At 43.6% G+C, this 16,700-nt stretch overlaps 1 protein-coding gene across 9 annotated transcripts in view; it reads right to left on the bottom strand.

Moving 5' to 3' along the window:
- The window catches only part of Itpr1 (inositol 1,4,5-trisphosphate receptor type 1), a 331,083-nt gene that overhangs the window by 107,174 nt on the left and 207,209 nt on the right, over positions 1 to 16,700 (bottom strand). For 5 of the 9 annotated variants that reach the window (XM_052174461.1, XM_052174469.1, XM_052174463.1 and 2 more), the window contains 3 exons: positions 9,142 to 9,192; positions 3,662 to 3,794; positions 1,284 to 1,474 (listed from right to left, as the gene is read on the bottom strand). In XM_052174461.1, coding sequence (XP_052030421.1) covers positions 1,284 to 1,474; positions 3,662 to 3,794; positions 9,142 to 9,192 — 375 coding nt within the window. The remainder of the gene's footprint in view (positions 1 to 1,283; positions 1,475 to 3,661; positions 3,795 to 9,141; positions 9,193 to 16,700) is intronic. The other 4 variants (XM_052174465.1, XM_052174467.1, XM_052174468.1 and 1 more) reach the window with 2 other exon arrangements.

The following is a 16,700-nucleotide window of genomic DNA, read 5'->3' as shown; positions in this document are numbered from 1 at the left end:
AGGTCGAATAGAGACATAGGGGAAACCCTTCTATTGCATGAATGAACCTGAATGAAGTTTGGATCGAAATGAGTGTGCGTCTGTGTTCACAGGTACATACGTCCCAAGAGAGCCTCATGCAGGAGGCTCACAATGAAAGAACGACTCAGGCAGAATGGCATTTTAAAAATTGTTAAAGGGCTCAAAACTAAGGAGGCCGAGGCAGGAGGATCATCGGAAGTCTGGTCTACAGTGAATTCCAGGTAAGCCTATACTACATGGAGAGACACATCTCATAAACACACAATTTTGAAAATGAAAAGAATCACTTTAAACGTCGTTTCTAGTCTAGCATGGTATCATAATTGTACCTGAAATCCTGCCACTAGGAAAGATGAGGCAAAAGAACTATCTGTAGCCAGGAGGTCAGGGTCAGCCTGGACAACCAGTAAGATCCTATCTAAGAGGACAGAAAAATGAAAGAAAAAGCCACTTGTATGTAAAAATTGTAACACACATGCAGACAAACATTGAAGCTCCTTTAAATGAACTCTGTGGAGCTGGAAAGAGAAGATTTTTTTTTTTTAAACAGAGGATCCAGGTTCAAATCCTGGAATCCACAAATGGTGGCATACAAGTCTAAGTAGCTCCAGTTCACGGAGATCTGACGCCCTCTTCTGGCCTCTGTGGGTACCTGCATGCATATTATGTATGTAAACTCATACAGGCGCACACATACACATAAAGGAAGCAAATTTTCTTTCTAAATGGTCTGTTCACAGACATTTGCCAAAATTAATATTATCTAAACACTATCTTAATAACAACATATTAGTATTTTAAATATTATTTAAAAATACATCAGCCAACATAAAAGTCACTTATCTATCTTTGACTGACTAACCTAGCCTGAGTCTCTTTTCCCTATTAGTCATTTGTCTCACTGAGCATTCAGTTTAGAGGTAGAGTTGATAGTTAACTGTAGTTACAGAGCCTACAGACAAGTAAACATTTTAGATGTCCTAAACAGCACAGGTCTGAACACTCTTCTGTTTGTCTAATGATGAGAACATCTATACTCCTGAATTAAGACTATAAACAAAACTTTAATCATCCATTTGACAACACATTACAGCATACCTATGCTGCATTTCAAACACATTGTATACTTTGGAACTATACTCGAAAAGACAGAATAGTCACAGCATGAGAAAAATGAGCTCTCCCTCCTGAGACCAAGGCTCAGCCTGGGGGCCCGGCCCTGAAAACCGGGTCCAGCACCAGCTGCTGCATCGGCTTCCTACCTGAATGGTGGTGTTGCCTCCTTCCAGGAGCGCGATGGCCAGGAGAATGCTTTCGTGGAATACTCGGTCACTGGATGCGTTCATTATGAGATCAATGACCAGATTGGAGGCTCCCTCCTTGTCCAGGTGACACTGAACCTCGGCCAGACTCATCTCACCCCTGCTTGTGCAGCTGGATCCGGGACCTCCCCCTGGAAAGGCAGAATATTACTCTTATTAAGACACTGAGAGCTACTAGAGATTTGCAGATTCACTAAGAGCCAATCTTCAATGCTCTACATGGTAGGTGTTTGTCTCAGGACACCTAAACTTGTAAGTGGCAAAAATGGTACTGAATTCAGGCAGGCAAGATGAAAGGAAATGCTTTCATAAAGTGACCCCATTCAGCCAATATGGAATCTTAAAATACGATGACTTGGGGCATAATTACTAAGAATTGGTTAATCAATCAATTCTTAGAGTCAAATCAAAGGGCTGAAGAGATGGCTCAGTGGTTAAGAGCACTGACTGCTCTAATGAAGGTCCTGAGTTCAAATGCCGGCAACCACATGGTGGCTCACAACCATCCATAATGAGGTCTGACGCCCTCTTCTGGAGTGTCTGAAAACAGCTACAGTATACTTACATATAATAAAATAAATTAATCTTAAAAAAATTTTTTTAAAAAAGTCAAATCAAAAGGAAACATCTTTTAAGATTCTTCCTCGAAAAGCTTTACCTAAAACAATCACCACCAACCAACCTTCTTTCTAAAAACTCATTCTTGGACACCATTCATTCATTCAACAAGTATTTAAAGCAGTGCTCAGCATGAAGACAAGAGGTGGGAGTGGGGGAGGGGTGAACAAACGGAGTCCCGCTCTTCACAGCTCTTCAGACAAGATGAATCAGGTAAGAGGAAAGGGCCCACCGCACTCAGTGGGACGGTTTCTGATTATTTTGGGAAAGTTAATATTTAAGAACACATCTTCAATTATTATCAGCAATAACTGAAACAATAAGACCTAGAAAAGCGGACTGATTAACTTCAGAATGCTGAACGCCATCTATCACTCCTTCCCTCCGGAGCTCAACACACCTGCTGTTCTTACTGCTGTCCTCACTCTGTAGACCATCTACCAGAGCTGTAAGGAGCCCATACGGACCTATCTCCCCATCCAGATACCTTCCGGGTTCCTCACAAACCCACCTCGGATAATACAGAGCAACAGTTTTGAGCTGTCACATGAGAAATGGTTCTGTGAGAATCAAGGGCTATTGGGGATCTGAAAAGCTGAGTTTCATCTCTGGAGTGACCAAGAACTACACCATCACTGAGGCCTGCAAAGCTCTTTCAATAGACAGACAAACTTCAAGTTTTCATCAGAGGGAAGCCAGACACCCTACCCACGAGGTGCTAGGATAAATACATTAAATACTAGGATTATAAAAAAAATTAGATGTATTTTATGTGTGAGAGTTTTACCTCAATGTACTCCTTAAGTGCACCACAAGAATGCCTGTGCCTTAAGGTGTTGGGAAAGTGTATTGGATGCCCTGGAATGGAAGTTACAGATGGCTGTGAGCCCCTATGAATGTTAGGAACGAAATAAATATGGGTTCCTCTACCTGTGTGATAAGTACTTTTAATTACAGAGCCATTTCTTTCACCCAAACAATATGTTTTTTATGTTTTGCATGGAACTTTCTAAGAATCTGATCCTGTTACATAATATCACAACTCGAAAATTATCTCAGGAACTCACTTTTATGTCTTGAGCATATATACATATATGTATGTATGTATGTATGTATGTATGTGGTTTGAAGTGTGTGTGTGTGAGAGAGAGAGAGAGAGAGAGAGAGAGAGAGAGAGAGAGAGAGAGAGGTTGGAATAGACTTTTGTTTTTCTGTTAAACTGTGCTGAAAATAGTAACTGTCATATAAAGCAGAAGCTTGAAGAATGTTTGGAGAAACCCTCAGAGCATTCAGCAGGAACATAATAAATGCTCCTTTCACCATCTTGGCTGCTATCATCCTCAACAGTTTATGGATAAGCATAACTCCGAATGAATACAGGACAAGAGACAGTGAGATCTAGCTTCCTACATCATCAAAGTATCACCAACAGGGTCACAGTGTGGGAAAGAGGGGCAAAGGATGTTTGCAAAAAATACATGTATGGAAATGCTATCACATAGGGAAACATGTTCAACACAGAAGGTTCATCAAAGACAAAAGTTACAACAACAACAAAGAGAAACAAATGCAAAAACAAAGAAAACCAAAACACTTCCAATACAAATACATCTAAGTTTCAACTTGTCAAGCAAAAGCAGACAGCTACTTGTGACACGCCCAGTTCACACAGGATGCTCACAGCACCACATGAGGCCCACCTCCTCCTCCAGGCTTGCTGGGTCCTCCTGGTGACAGTGGGCCATTGCCAAAGCTGGTAAGGCTCTCTCTTCTTCCTGAAGGTCTGATGTTTCCATAGTAACGGTTGACCAAAATTTGTCGGAGTGCCTCACCCTAATTCAAACAGGATAATGAAATCAGATTTCAAATTTAAAGCATAATTGAGTGATTAATATTTAAATTGAAGAAAAAAAAACCCACACACATACACAGGGACATTCAGGTATATTTCACTCAGTGAAAAAAAAATTAATAAAAAGCATTTAAGAAACCTTAAAGTCAACTTCCAATATTTTCTCAGGGAACAGAACATGGTTTATTTTTATTTTGAAGAACTGGTGGCAATCTACACTATTCAATTCTGAAGTACCCTCTCACAGGACGATAAAGACAGAAAAGTAATTCTGAAGGGCAACTAACAGCCACAAAAAAAACAAATGAAAAGCCCTTTGGGTTAAGCTGATAAAATTTGGGCAAACTGCAAATTTTACAGGTCAGCTTCCACACAGTGGTATAAAAAAGATGCTACCTAAGGCGCCGGGCTTATTCCTGAGGATGTGAGAAGGGGAACAGTTCCTGAGGCAATGTCTAGCAGAAGGATGGCTTTAAACTCACTAGTCAAGGATTATCTTCAATTCTGGGTCCTTCTGTCTAAGTCCCAAGTGCTGGGGTTAAAGATGTGTGACAAGATGCCTGGCCCGAGAAGATAATAAGATCTTGCAGTGAAAGTGTAAGCGGATGCAGTTGACCACAAGCCTTTCTTACAAAGATGGTGTATGGGGTCACTCGGTGAGGGCAGAGGATGATACAGGAAATTGGCAATGATCCAAACCTGCCCCTTTGGGGGCTGAATGACCCTTTCACAGGGTCACCTAAGACCTTTGGAAAACACAGATGCTTACATTACGATTCATAATCGTAGCAGTAGCAACATTACGATTATGAAGCAGCAGTGGAGATGGTTGGGGGGGGGGGTCACACGGCATGAGGAACCGTATTGAGAGGTTGTGTTAGGAACGTTGAGAAACGCTGGATAAATGAGAGATTTCAAATACGCTGATCAAAAGTAAGCAATATGGACAAAACAACATCATGATTGCTTAAAAATAGCACAAGAAAAGAGAAATAAGGAAGGGACAGAAAAGGTAAGAATGAGCAGTCGATGGGTGAAGTTGAGTTACAGTTTCACAAACTCTTCCTAGTCCTTTAATACATATTTCAAGGTTTTCCTAATGGAAAGCTTAAAATATATAATCATCAACAAAACCCCAGAGAGTGGACATAATGACCCTGTCTTACAACTCTGACAGAAGCAATCTGATTTGTTCTATCACAGTAGGACATGCAGCATCCAGAGGTGAGCTTACTGTCAGCTCTGACACCTTTCCCATCCCAATCCCAAGGGAGTCCTGGACCACCAACTGTACATTCCCCAGGGACTGTTTCCCCGGGGCAAAGCAGTAAGGCCTGGAGTCCCTCCAGGGCAGCAAGAAAGGCGTGGGGAGTCTAGCAGAGGGAGATGCTGAGAAGTAGCAGGTCTCTAAAATAGTCAAGAGTTCTGAGGAGACCTGGAACTGAGGCATGAGTCAGTGGGATTTAAAGGGATTTGTTAAGAAGTGCTGAGAATAGGTCTGGGCCTGGGGGAAGGGTTGTGAAACAAGCTGGAGGGGGGAACAAATGAGGGGGTGTCCTGAGAGAAGCAACCAGGGAAGAGAGGGAAAAGGCAGAAGAAGCCTGGATCCTGCCAACTGGAAAAGTCTATCCATCACCAGGGCTACGCTGCCTGCCACATTTATCAGCCTTTGCTAATTTATGCCGGAGTCCACAGGGGACAAACATGGACGGAGTAAACCAAGGGACCGGAAGGTGCTAGAAGCCTGGTGCTCATTTTTACATGAATGTTCAGGAAATGGGGGGGAACCCTCAATTTTCCCTTCTCTATCCTCCTCCCCACAAATGGGAGAGCATTTTCTCCTGTCTGCTTATGAAACTCATTTCCCACCTGGACCACCAGAAAGTCCATAATGCCAAGACTGTTTCGAGCAAGGAAGTCACTTGTAGTGTTTAAAGTACTTTCAAAATGAAATGCCTTGCTAGGGAGAAACAGTTCCGGTACAGAGTCGTTTCGTGGCTCAGAAAACCCCATCTCGATGTAAAGATGCAGTTTGACTGCTGTTCTGTCCCTGGGGCTTGGATGAGCCAATCAGCATTCCCCGAAGCTGTCACCGGGAATCTGAAAACCTAAAAGCTGACTTCGGGAGAAAACAAAAAATATCCAAGAAGAAAGAAACGGGGAAGACAGGTAACCTCTGAGTTGAATAAAAGATTAAATATAACCCTTGTTTTAAAAGGGCCGGAAGCAAATGTGCTACCAGTCTGAGAGAGAACAGAGTCTGAGAAAAGGCTTGGAAGCCTCTGACTCGATCTCCTCAAGCAGTTGTGAAGAAACTTTCCTCTGCCACCATGCTCTCAGCCCATCTATGTCGGCGCTGTCAAGAGAAGAGTCAGGAAGACAGCTGAGCTGGGTGGTCAAATCAAACAATGAGTGGTGGGGGGCAGGGAGTGAATGTGCAGGGCTGACCTTCCCACAGCAGTTCTACTCTGGACCAGGGGGACTCAGCCATCAGCTCCAAGGCTTTTTATTTTCCAGCTCTTGATTTGGGGGTTGAGGGCAGCAGAACTGGGATCTGTTTGCCATCACCCAGGCAGGAGGTGAAGAAGAAGGGAACATGTGGGCTCTGTACAGGAAGTCCGTGTTTATGCAGCCCGGATGCCCAAGTGATACAGAGGGACTTCACATTTGCATTCTGCCTCTCCTCGACAGAAAAACCCTAGCAGTTACCATAGCAACAGATGCATCAAATGGTACATTTTCCCCCATAATATCATGAAATGTGCTCATTATTGGGGGGAGGCTGTAGAACACATTCCACCCACAAACTTTCCCCATTCTTATTATACGATTTGTGGTATATATTAATTTCACATCAGGGTGTGTGTGTGTGTGTGTGTGTGTGTGTGCACATGTACATACAGAGAAATGTAAATATATAGAAACAGAACAGAACAGGTAGAAATTGTTTTGTCTTATTCTTAAATAATATATTAAAGTTGCTTTGTTTTTCCGTATAGGACAAAGACAAGATTCTGGATAAAAGGGGGCAGGAGAGGAAGATGAATTGACATTATTAAAAGTTATGTAAATCTCTAGTGTTTTTCTGAGCCACTGTTTTAATTTAGGCAACGTTAAAATCTTCAGAGAAAAGCCTTCCTAATCATCTTGGTTGGAATTACTCAACATCGAGCGCTAAGCTGTTAGCTGTGCACCAGGCTACAGCATCTGATTGCAAAGGAGAAAACAGAAATTCCCCAGTCCTGTCACTTTGGCTTTGGCACGGAGCTGTAGGAGTAGAGGTTTTTTTTCCTCCCTGCTGCCTTCCCTCCTTGCATCTAGAGCTTGAAATACCAGATATTTGTCCTCTGGTAAGAGATTCTACACTTGGTAAGTATTACCTAGGATTGAGAAAAACAAAACTTCAAAGGAAGTTTCATTTGTAGTAAGCATCATGTTAAATCATGACAGTGGGCACAATCGTCCTGAGCTCCTGTCCTGCTGATCTGCTAATGAGCTGAGTGGGAATTTAGCTATGTGCCTAAGAGCCAATGCATCGATTCCAAAAGAGATGGAGGTGGACTTTTGGGTTTCCCGGTTCCAACCACTAAAAGAGCTCGTGCTTTAGGCAAGATCACCTCTTAGACCCTGAGTCTCTCAAGTCTTAGTACTTACAACAGCACCTGAATTAAAATAAACAAACGAACAGAAAAGAAAAACAAAGAAAAAAAACCCACTCCCTTTTCTTACCCTTGCTGTCTACACAATCGCTCAAGCATTTCAAACTGCTAGGTTAACTACAATGTGACACTCTCAAACACGTCAGCCACTGGGCCTAGTGCTTTATGTGCAGGGCTCAGTGTTGCTGTATTGAGGGATGGAGACTGGTTTCATTCCCACAGTATAGTGGAAGAAACCAAGGCAAAGAGCTATGAAATAACATACAACTTAGACAGCTAATACCTAGCAAAGGAGAACTGTATCTGCTTCTAATACCAACGATTTGTTGTTGTGGTTTGATACTGAGTCCCCTGAGAAGCTAGGGCATGAAGGATGGCTGGTACCTTTGCTGGCTACTTCCGAGATATAGAATAATTCTTCACTAGTTGGCAAAAATCCGGGAAGGATGTGAATGGAATGTGCCCCTGATGTGCACCTAGTCAGTGAGCTGCAGGGGATACAGTCTGTTAGAGGGGTGTCAGGTTTCAAATTTGGTCCAAAGGCAAAGTTCATATAAACTATTTCTTTGCTGGAGAAATCACAAAACTTACTTCTCTATCAAGGTAAGAAAATAGAACAAAATCTGAGAGACAGAGGGACAGGGGAGGGGTTGGGGATGTGAACAGGGCATAGGTACCTCACTCATTTGTCTCAGAAATAAACTCTCTGTGACCAGAGCCCCGTGGCAGCCTTTATAAAGACTGCTTAGTTTCTAACCCTTTGACTGTGAGCAATATGTTAAACCTTTGAGGTTCAACTTTCCTAACCTGTGGCATAGGGATAAAGCATACACTTTGTTCAAGACTGACATGGGGGCACATATATAAAAGTGTTACACAATACTGAATACGTTCTCAGAAAACCTAGATGCCCAGTTTCTCTAGAAAAGTTCATGTGTGTGTGTGTGTGTGTGTGAGAGAGAGAGAGAGAGAGAGAGAGATTGATTCTAGAACATTCTTTGACAACACACAGTCAGCATTATAAGAAAGAATCAATCCTGTCCTAGGTAAATTCTTCTTCTAAGAATCTATGCAAACATACATTTATTTTGTTCCTTCTCAAAGGATGGAAAATTACAAACCCCTTCCTAATTTGGGGGAGCTTTATGTGACTGCTAGTGTTCAAAGACCTATTTATTCTTGCCCACCAAAGGCTGAGGTGTAACTTTAAATAACAATAGCCAACTATGAAAGCTGTGCACCTACTTAATAATGTGTTTGTGGGATGTACACTCCCACAGGTAAGAAGTTAGCACTCTCCCAGCTGGGCAGTGTAATTATGCTCTGCTGACATGGACACTGTGTTTCTGTGTTTACTGTGAGCTGGCTGGGATGATCACTAGTCACTACAGAAGCACAAAGCTCTCTCATCACCTATTTCAAAAACCGTCTCAGGGAAGGAGGGTGTGAGGTGCTCGCTTGGATATTGTTGGCAGCTTGGTTGTACAGAGTTCTGTTCAGGTAGATAACAGAACTGCCAGTTAGCTTCACCTCTATACAGGGGACGATTGGTCCTAAGCCCATTCATGTTTGAACAATATTGACACCGACAGAAGCTGTTTTTAAATCACAGTTGTGTGGCTGAGTTACAGTCATCAGCTCCCAACCCGAGAGACTCAAGGCTACATACCCTTTTATGGTCTTCCAGTTGCCTCAAGGGTGGACTTGGTTCAAGCTCCTGCTAAGCATGCAGAAATTCCATTTTAAGTATGGCACTAAGGAAACACTACCATCTTCAGCATCAGTCACAAACAAAATACATTATGAGCTCATATACAGTCAGGGTTATGTAAAAAAAACTGTCTTGTTTTGTGGTTTCCCCCATGGTATGAATACTTTAAGATTCTGCTTACCAATCATCCCAATCCTTCCTCCCACCACACCGTTTCACATAAGCTTTGGGGCCATTTTTTTCCGCCCCCCCAAAGATTATGAATGTTAATTCTATAGGATATGCTGTTATATTAACCCAAAAGGGGCTATAAAGCAAGACTCAACTGGGCAGCTCCTCATGATTCATACATGCACTGAACAGCACATGCATAAGGACATTGAAACATACAGCATGGGTCAGACACATACACGAGACCACGGCTCTCCCTTCCTAAGCCACCAGTAGATGGGTATTCTAATCAAAACTGTGGTGGGGAGCTCTGATGAGAATATGACAGGCTCATCACTAGGAAACACCCCCGCTGCACCTCGGGGTTCTATCATTTGCATTTGATTTTTCTCACTTCCGATAGACTTCTCTCCGATGAAGCGCCTTTCATTTCAGCTTGAACTCCTGCAATTTATCAACAGCGTCTGCGCCTGGAAACACGACTGCCCTAACAGTTTCTCCGATCTTACTCACTTGAATCGACTCTAGTTCTTCATTCAGCCAGCATAGCTGGTGACTGGGAAGGATGGAGCAGAAACACTGCCTTGTACAATGTTCTTAGTGGTTTCTACAAAAACGAGAGATTCCTGTCTAGATTTTCAAAAGTGTGTGATCTTTGCACAGGATCTGAAGTCAGTTCTGTACAACAGCGGAACGATCTTAATGCTCCAGATTTTCTCATGTTCAGACTGAAAAGGGTGAAGAGTGAAGCCCTCCAACGGCGCACCTCACTTGGCATGCTTGTTCAGTCTGACCTCACCGTCAGAGGGCTTCCTACCTGGAAGCACGTCAGTCCCCAGCCTGCTGTCTTCCCTCCCCTGCCCAACACCGCAATGGACGGCTCATCCAGACAATGAACACACGGGACTGGGACAACTCAGAAGCACCCATATTTGCTGTATTGGCAAATACAGGTGGGCAACACACCTCTGTGGAGTTCTCAGCTTCCGGGGCCTGTGGCAGCTAATTGGGAGTAAAACGAAGCATGTTAGTCATGACATTTGCATTTTATAGACTACAGAGAAGTCTGCAGACCAACACCGAAGGACAAAAACACAGAGAGAAGATCACAGACAGGGGATTTCACTGAATCACCCGTTAACATGGGGCTGGGCTGTGGATGTTTAAAGTAAATGGAATGTGGTGGGGAAGATGACTGATAAAAGATACAGGTTTAAAATTAGAAAATAAAATAATATCACTGCGATGATTATATATATATATTTTTTTTACTGTCAACATGACTAGATTGCAGATCCCCCAGGAGATATACTTCTGGGTGTCTGGGAAGGCGTTTCCAGGTTTACCTGAGAAGACCTGCCTTAGTTCTGAGTGAGACCATCCCATAGGTTGGAGTCTCAAACTGAGTAAACAGGGAGAAAGGAAGAAGCCAGCTAAACCCCAGCATTCACCCCCTCTACCTCTGAACCGTGGTACAATGTGAACAGTTACCTAGAGCATGTACCACAGCTAGAACCAATTTCTTCTGGGCCACAGTAGGATGTAAACGGTGGGCCCAGGTAAACCTTTCCCCCCTTAAACTGCTTTAGTCAGGTATTGTGCCACAGCAATACACAAACCAAAAGGATAACTCAGCAGGAAGGAGAGCCACTGGTTATGGGTGTCTTGCTGGGCACAGTGACAGACCAAGGGGACAGAGAGCAGCACCGCTTAGGCCTGCCAAGGCGCCTCACTGCCACTCCCCTGGGACCAATACCTCCTATGGATCTACGCTTTCTCCTGTCTGCCGTTCCGTGTCCTATCCTGCGGTGGACGGCTTTGCCTGAGGCTTCTCCAATGGCATATCCTCTTTTTGCAGCCTCTGAAACAAGATGCTTTTCTGCATTTTGAGCACGACTGCGACTGCTTTAACCTTATGGTTCCCCTAGGGGTGTCACAGATAGGTTTCCTGGGATCATTCCTGCCATACTGTGTAAACATCCCAAACTCTACTTCAAAACTCCTAACCCATGGAGGAAGACATGTACCAAGGACACACAAGAGTGTGTGTGTGTGTGTGTGTGTGTGTGTGTGTGTGTGAAGACATAGCTCAAAAAAGGTGTGGCTAGAAACATTTCCTGCTCCATAAGAAGATAGTGCCACGAGTCTGGCCAAAGGGCATGTGAACAATGTCAGATATAACCGGCAGATCCTTTGTGGGCTGCCCTAGAACCAAGCCATGCTCCAGCAGCATGGCTGAATGGTGCAAGGTACAGGCCAAAGCCAAGGAATGAAGCCAAGTCTCAGGCTGTAACCATATGACCTTGGCCTCTGCTGCTGCTCACCGACACTGTGTTTGTGCACCTCTCCTTAACCCACAAGCTTAAGGCTGTGCAGTGGCAAGCCAGTCCTGAAGCCCAACCTGTGAGGCCAGGGTGGGTATGGAGCTCCAGGGCCTCAAAAGGCAACCACTTTAGTAATCAGATCACCACAGTGGACAGAGTTCCCTTTACAGAAAGCTGTTATGGAGCAATTTCAAAAATTGTCTTTCTTTTACTTCCTAACAGGTAAAATGCAAGAGTAATGGGAGCAAACTGTTTGCCCAAGGGTAGAGAGGAACTTGTGGTGGGCTGCTCAGTCAGGTCTAGTCAGAGCGCCTGTCATATGGAGTCCAATGCTACCTCTTCTGGGGAGAAAAAGTCAGTGCAGAGCACTGCAAGGAAAATAAAATCTGAGCTGAGGTGTGTGTACTGTCAAAATGGTAGACATAGAACACAGTCCTCTCATGGTTGGTCTGCCTCCTGCTTAAGACTAAAAAACAAAATCCAAACAAAACCCTGTGTGAACAGTCTGGCTTTCTGCCCTCGGTACAAAATGGACACTTAAGAAGCAGAAAGCACCTATGCATGCTAGAACAGCCAGAGGCAGCGATGAAAGTGTTGTCTTCTGCCATGTGTGCTGGCCACACTCCCATGGGCTTGTCCTTTAGGTACATTCTATAGGATAACAACAACAGGATTACAGGCAGGGATTTCCTGCAGGGACCTGAGCAGCTATCCTGAGTCCCTTGCCAAAACCAAAGTGAAGGGAAATGAAGGAGACCAAGTCGGAACTGGTGCATCGCCTTTTTGTTTGTTTAATTCTTTGTTCTGTCTCAGTTCGCTTTGCCCAGAGAGGCATATGTGATTCTGCAGACGCCATCAGATGTACAGTATTTATTCTTAATGTGAGATCTGGGATTTCCCATGTTTCTACCATGGAACATCGCACTGGATTTTCTCCGTAATGACTGCTGTGCTTGTTTTAAAGTAAGTCTGATTTTTAAAATAAAATATAAACCAATTAGCTATTTTTTAAAATTTTCTCTAGTTTTCCCCTGAAAGTCCTACGAAGCCTTTTTGGACCCTGGAGGATATTTTGAGGCCTCATGAATAGTATTCAGAAGGACAGGTTTTAGCGAGTTTTTATTGGTGGATTACCACAGTCAAGCGAGAGCACTGGCTGATGTCATGTGACCAGGACCTCTGGGACACCTTTTTGGTCACCAGAGAACTTTCTTGGGCTTCCACCTTCTCACGTGTTCAAAGAAACTGGAGCATTACTGTGATCTCTTTCAGCTAAAATATCCCATAATGAATGGTCCACTGACAGTAAACTTCATTTTCAAAAATCTTAAACAGTCAAGTTCTACTTGATTTTGGATGTGGCAGAGACCTGACCAAACCAGGAATATAATTATGAACAACAAGCAACAGTTTACACCTTCTTCATCTCCAACAGCACTTCCTTCCCCAGGGAATGACGTCACAGTTCCTTGGGGATAAGCTGCTTTTAAGGAAGTAAGCTGCAGTTCTGATAAGCATAAAAGAAAAATATGCCTGTCCCAAGGATAGCTATGTAAATATAAGATATGATACCAATATAAGTAAAGAGTAGGCTTTGATAAATAAATTTAGTTTCTCAGAAGTTACATTATTATTATTATTATTATTATTACTATTATTGATTACTTGAATGGTGATGTTGCAATGAACATTTTAAGATCTACAGATTCTAGGTCTTATTTCTCCCTCACAGTACATGCTGCCGACATCCCTAATCACAGCTGTCTGGTGGGTGATTAACACATCTAGTTATGAAATTGAAAACTGAGTATTGCCCCAGACTGCTTGATCAATCATATTGATCCTTTGATTAAAATTTTTCTCAGAACTTTCAAAGATGTTCAGCAAAGCATAATAACTAGAAACAAAGATTCAAACGAGTAACAGACATTTAAGAATGATTTAAACAGTCACTCAAGTTTCTGAGCCCTCAATGTCCTTGCTGGATGAAGCCAATACTCGAGGCATTATAACCATGATGTCAATCAAGTCCTGTAATGTGTGCATAGAAGGTGCCCATGTGCTTGCTTTATATATACGAGGCACCCAGTTTCTTATGGAGGGATGCACATCTGGTATTATGCTTTGAACTTCTTAAAGAAAAGATATCCATACACATCCTAGGTTATTTCTGGTGTTTTCGAGTCAGTACTCCTCCCACACTCTCTATCCCATGCGTTTACATGTTCTGTTACAGGACCAGCATACAGTGTGACCTGTGAGGCTTTGCTTCCCACTGTCCTTAACAGGAATCTTTCTCTGGCCCCTGGGCATCCACCATTTTCTGTTCAATGCAATGTCCACATATGGACCATCTTGGCAGAAGCTGAGGCCAAGACATGTATGATAGGTTGATATATCAGTACATCAAAAATAATTTATCATTTCTGGTCCCCTAAATCAGCACTCAAATGCCTTTTAACCTGCTTATAACCTCGATAGAAGGAAACAAAACAAGAGCGAATGTGCTTGTACCCCATTAGCCAGGGTCTGTCTCTCATCAGCCTTTGAAACCCCTTCATTAAGAGAAAGGAAAGATTTAAAGAAAATCAATCCAAAGATGGAAGGTTTTTTTGCATTTATAAGAACAATTTTAAATATTCACATCTACAAATACAATTCTCATTTTAACTGCATATGCTTTTAGAAACAAAGATATGTCAAAAATTAAATGGCTCCACCCCATGTCCTTTGATGCATATCTTACAGAGAGGCTTCACCAGAACTCAATAGTGTGGTCCGTTATTTAAAAATGCAACGTGGCTTGATGAAACTACACAACTTCAGTCATTCTGGAATGATCTCAGAAACAATGACAAAGGGAGTCCAAAGATTTGAAAAGGCCCTCCGCCGTGACTTCTGTGTGCTGACAGCAGAGCTTGCGCTGTGGCTGCCGGTGTCTAGCAGTAAACAGTCCTGCTGCACTTATTGGCAATTACTGCTGAAGGTCGCACATCAGCAGCGAGCTTAAATTCCAGGAAAAAAAGAAAGGTCTTATGTAACGGCTGCCTGAGTGTTGGCAAGTGCCCAACTCGGCAGTTCGCAGCGGTGTAAGAAAGTAGGGCGCCTCCACCGGGGTGGGACGCCGTGAGCGCGCCCCCTGACGGTGAAAACTAGCAATTCCTAAGCTTCTGTCTGTAACCCCCCACCCCCAACCTTCACACACCCTGAATATTACAGTTTTCTGTCTGTGGCATCGCTAGCTTGTAGAAGGAGCTTACGGGGAGAGATGTTAAGGTCACACAAAAGAAAATAAAATCAGGCTACAGCTACCCTTGGGTGACAAGGATATCTGATTTATTTATTTTTTTTAATTTTTCAGTACAGGAAAGTAAAGTCACAGTTGCCAGCTGTCACCAGAGTGACAGTAACTCAGTAAGTATCTCGTCTTAAGTGAATGGGCATGCCTGGTGACCTACAGCACATACTTTTAAAACACACAATTTATTTTCAAGGACAAAAATGAGGAAATGCAGGGGGACCACCCCATCATCCACTACTGCTGCCTAAACCCCAAGTAGGATCTCAAAAGGCATGGCACTTCCTAGGTTCCTGCCTTGAGGTTCCCCACTGCCTTCTTGCCTGACCTCTGAAGTGACTACTTGACCTCTGATACAGCGAGACATCCCCAGATGATGTTTCCCCACAATTCCGTGTATTTCTATCATGTTGTATGACAGGGTGGGTAAATTTTCCATTCATTTGCATGGTCTCTAGCAAAGTCTCCAATGGGTCAGATACTATGTTTTGAGGGGCATACTGTATCCAACCCTTAACCCTAAAAGATGTTTACAGTGATAGAAATGAGTATCTTTAACATCAGCTGATGTCCATGTATGGCCAGTGAGGAAGCATTCTGTATCCTGTATCTTTTTATCTGCGGCTCCCCTCTGCATAGTTACCCCTGGCAACTGTCAGAACCGCAGGATACCAATACTGTCTGTGGTCCCACAGGCTAGTGGCTGTGGCCCTTCTGATAACTGACTGGCCTTTATCATCAGCCTAAGATTTGGGGGGATGCATTCTCCCAAACACACAAATATAACAATTCATCAAGCTTGACACAGTGCAGGTAGTGTCCCTCTCCTGTCCTCCTCCCCCCACTCCACCCGCAGTGAACAAGATCAAGTCAGGGGTAAAGATAGAGACCGCCTCTTTCTTGCCAAGAGGCAAGCACAAACAAAAACACCAGCACCCTCCTGTTCCTGGTGTCAAATACAATTTTATTCTAGGAGGCAGCTGGGCAGGGCCTGTACATGCGTGCTCTTTATGAGAAGTCTATGCCTCCGCCCTTATTTTATTGTCTTGCCCAAAGTCCTGATGTGCACGTAGGAGGTCTTTTCCTTCCTCCTAAGTCATTTGCAGCACGTATTCCCCAAGATACTCAACTGTCCTTATCATCATCAAAAGGCAGCGGCTCTTCCGCAAGGAGAAAATGGACGGACCAGACATGCTTAGTAGTCCCCCACCGCCACCACCATGATCACTCAGGACAGAAGCCTTCAGTGTTGGGTGTGAGGCTCGTCCCTACCCTGATCCTGTGCTGGCGGGAGTTCTCATTACACTTCTGTAGAAGCCCAGCTGTGGACTATAGCTTCCACAAGCACACACTGGTAGAAGGCTGGCTGTGGGGGGATCACACCACAGGAGCTGTGATAGTTTCCAGAATGGGCTGATAATAAAGGCCAATCAGTCACCTCTGAGAAGAGGGCCAGAGCCAATAGCCTGAGGGACCGGGGACAGGGTGTCGGTGTCCCAGGGTTCTGACGGTTGCCAGGGGTAACTACGCAGAGGGGAGCCACAGTTGCTTCCTCAGGGAATTTTCAAAGAATCTAAGCGCCTGCCAGAACATTCTTCTTTTATAAACAGACAGTATTCTATTTCCTAGAGTATAATTATAAACACACCTGCTCCAACTGTGGAATCTTTCCATAAGCAAGCAATAAACTCTCAGCCAGGAGAGCGAAGTCGTATCCTGAGCAA

The sequence above is a fragment of the Apodemus sylvaticus genome, chromosome 2 (assembly GCF_947179515.1).
Source record: "Apodemus sylvaticus chromosome 2, mApoSyl1.1, whole genome shotgun sequence".
Classification (NCBI taxonomy): domain Eukaryota; kingdom Metazoa; phylum Chordata; class Mammalia; order Rodentia; family Muridae; genus Apodemus; species Apodemus sylvaticus.
This window is presented reverse-complemented; position numbering and strand designations above follow the sequence as displayed.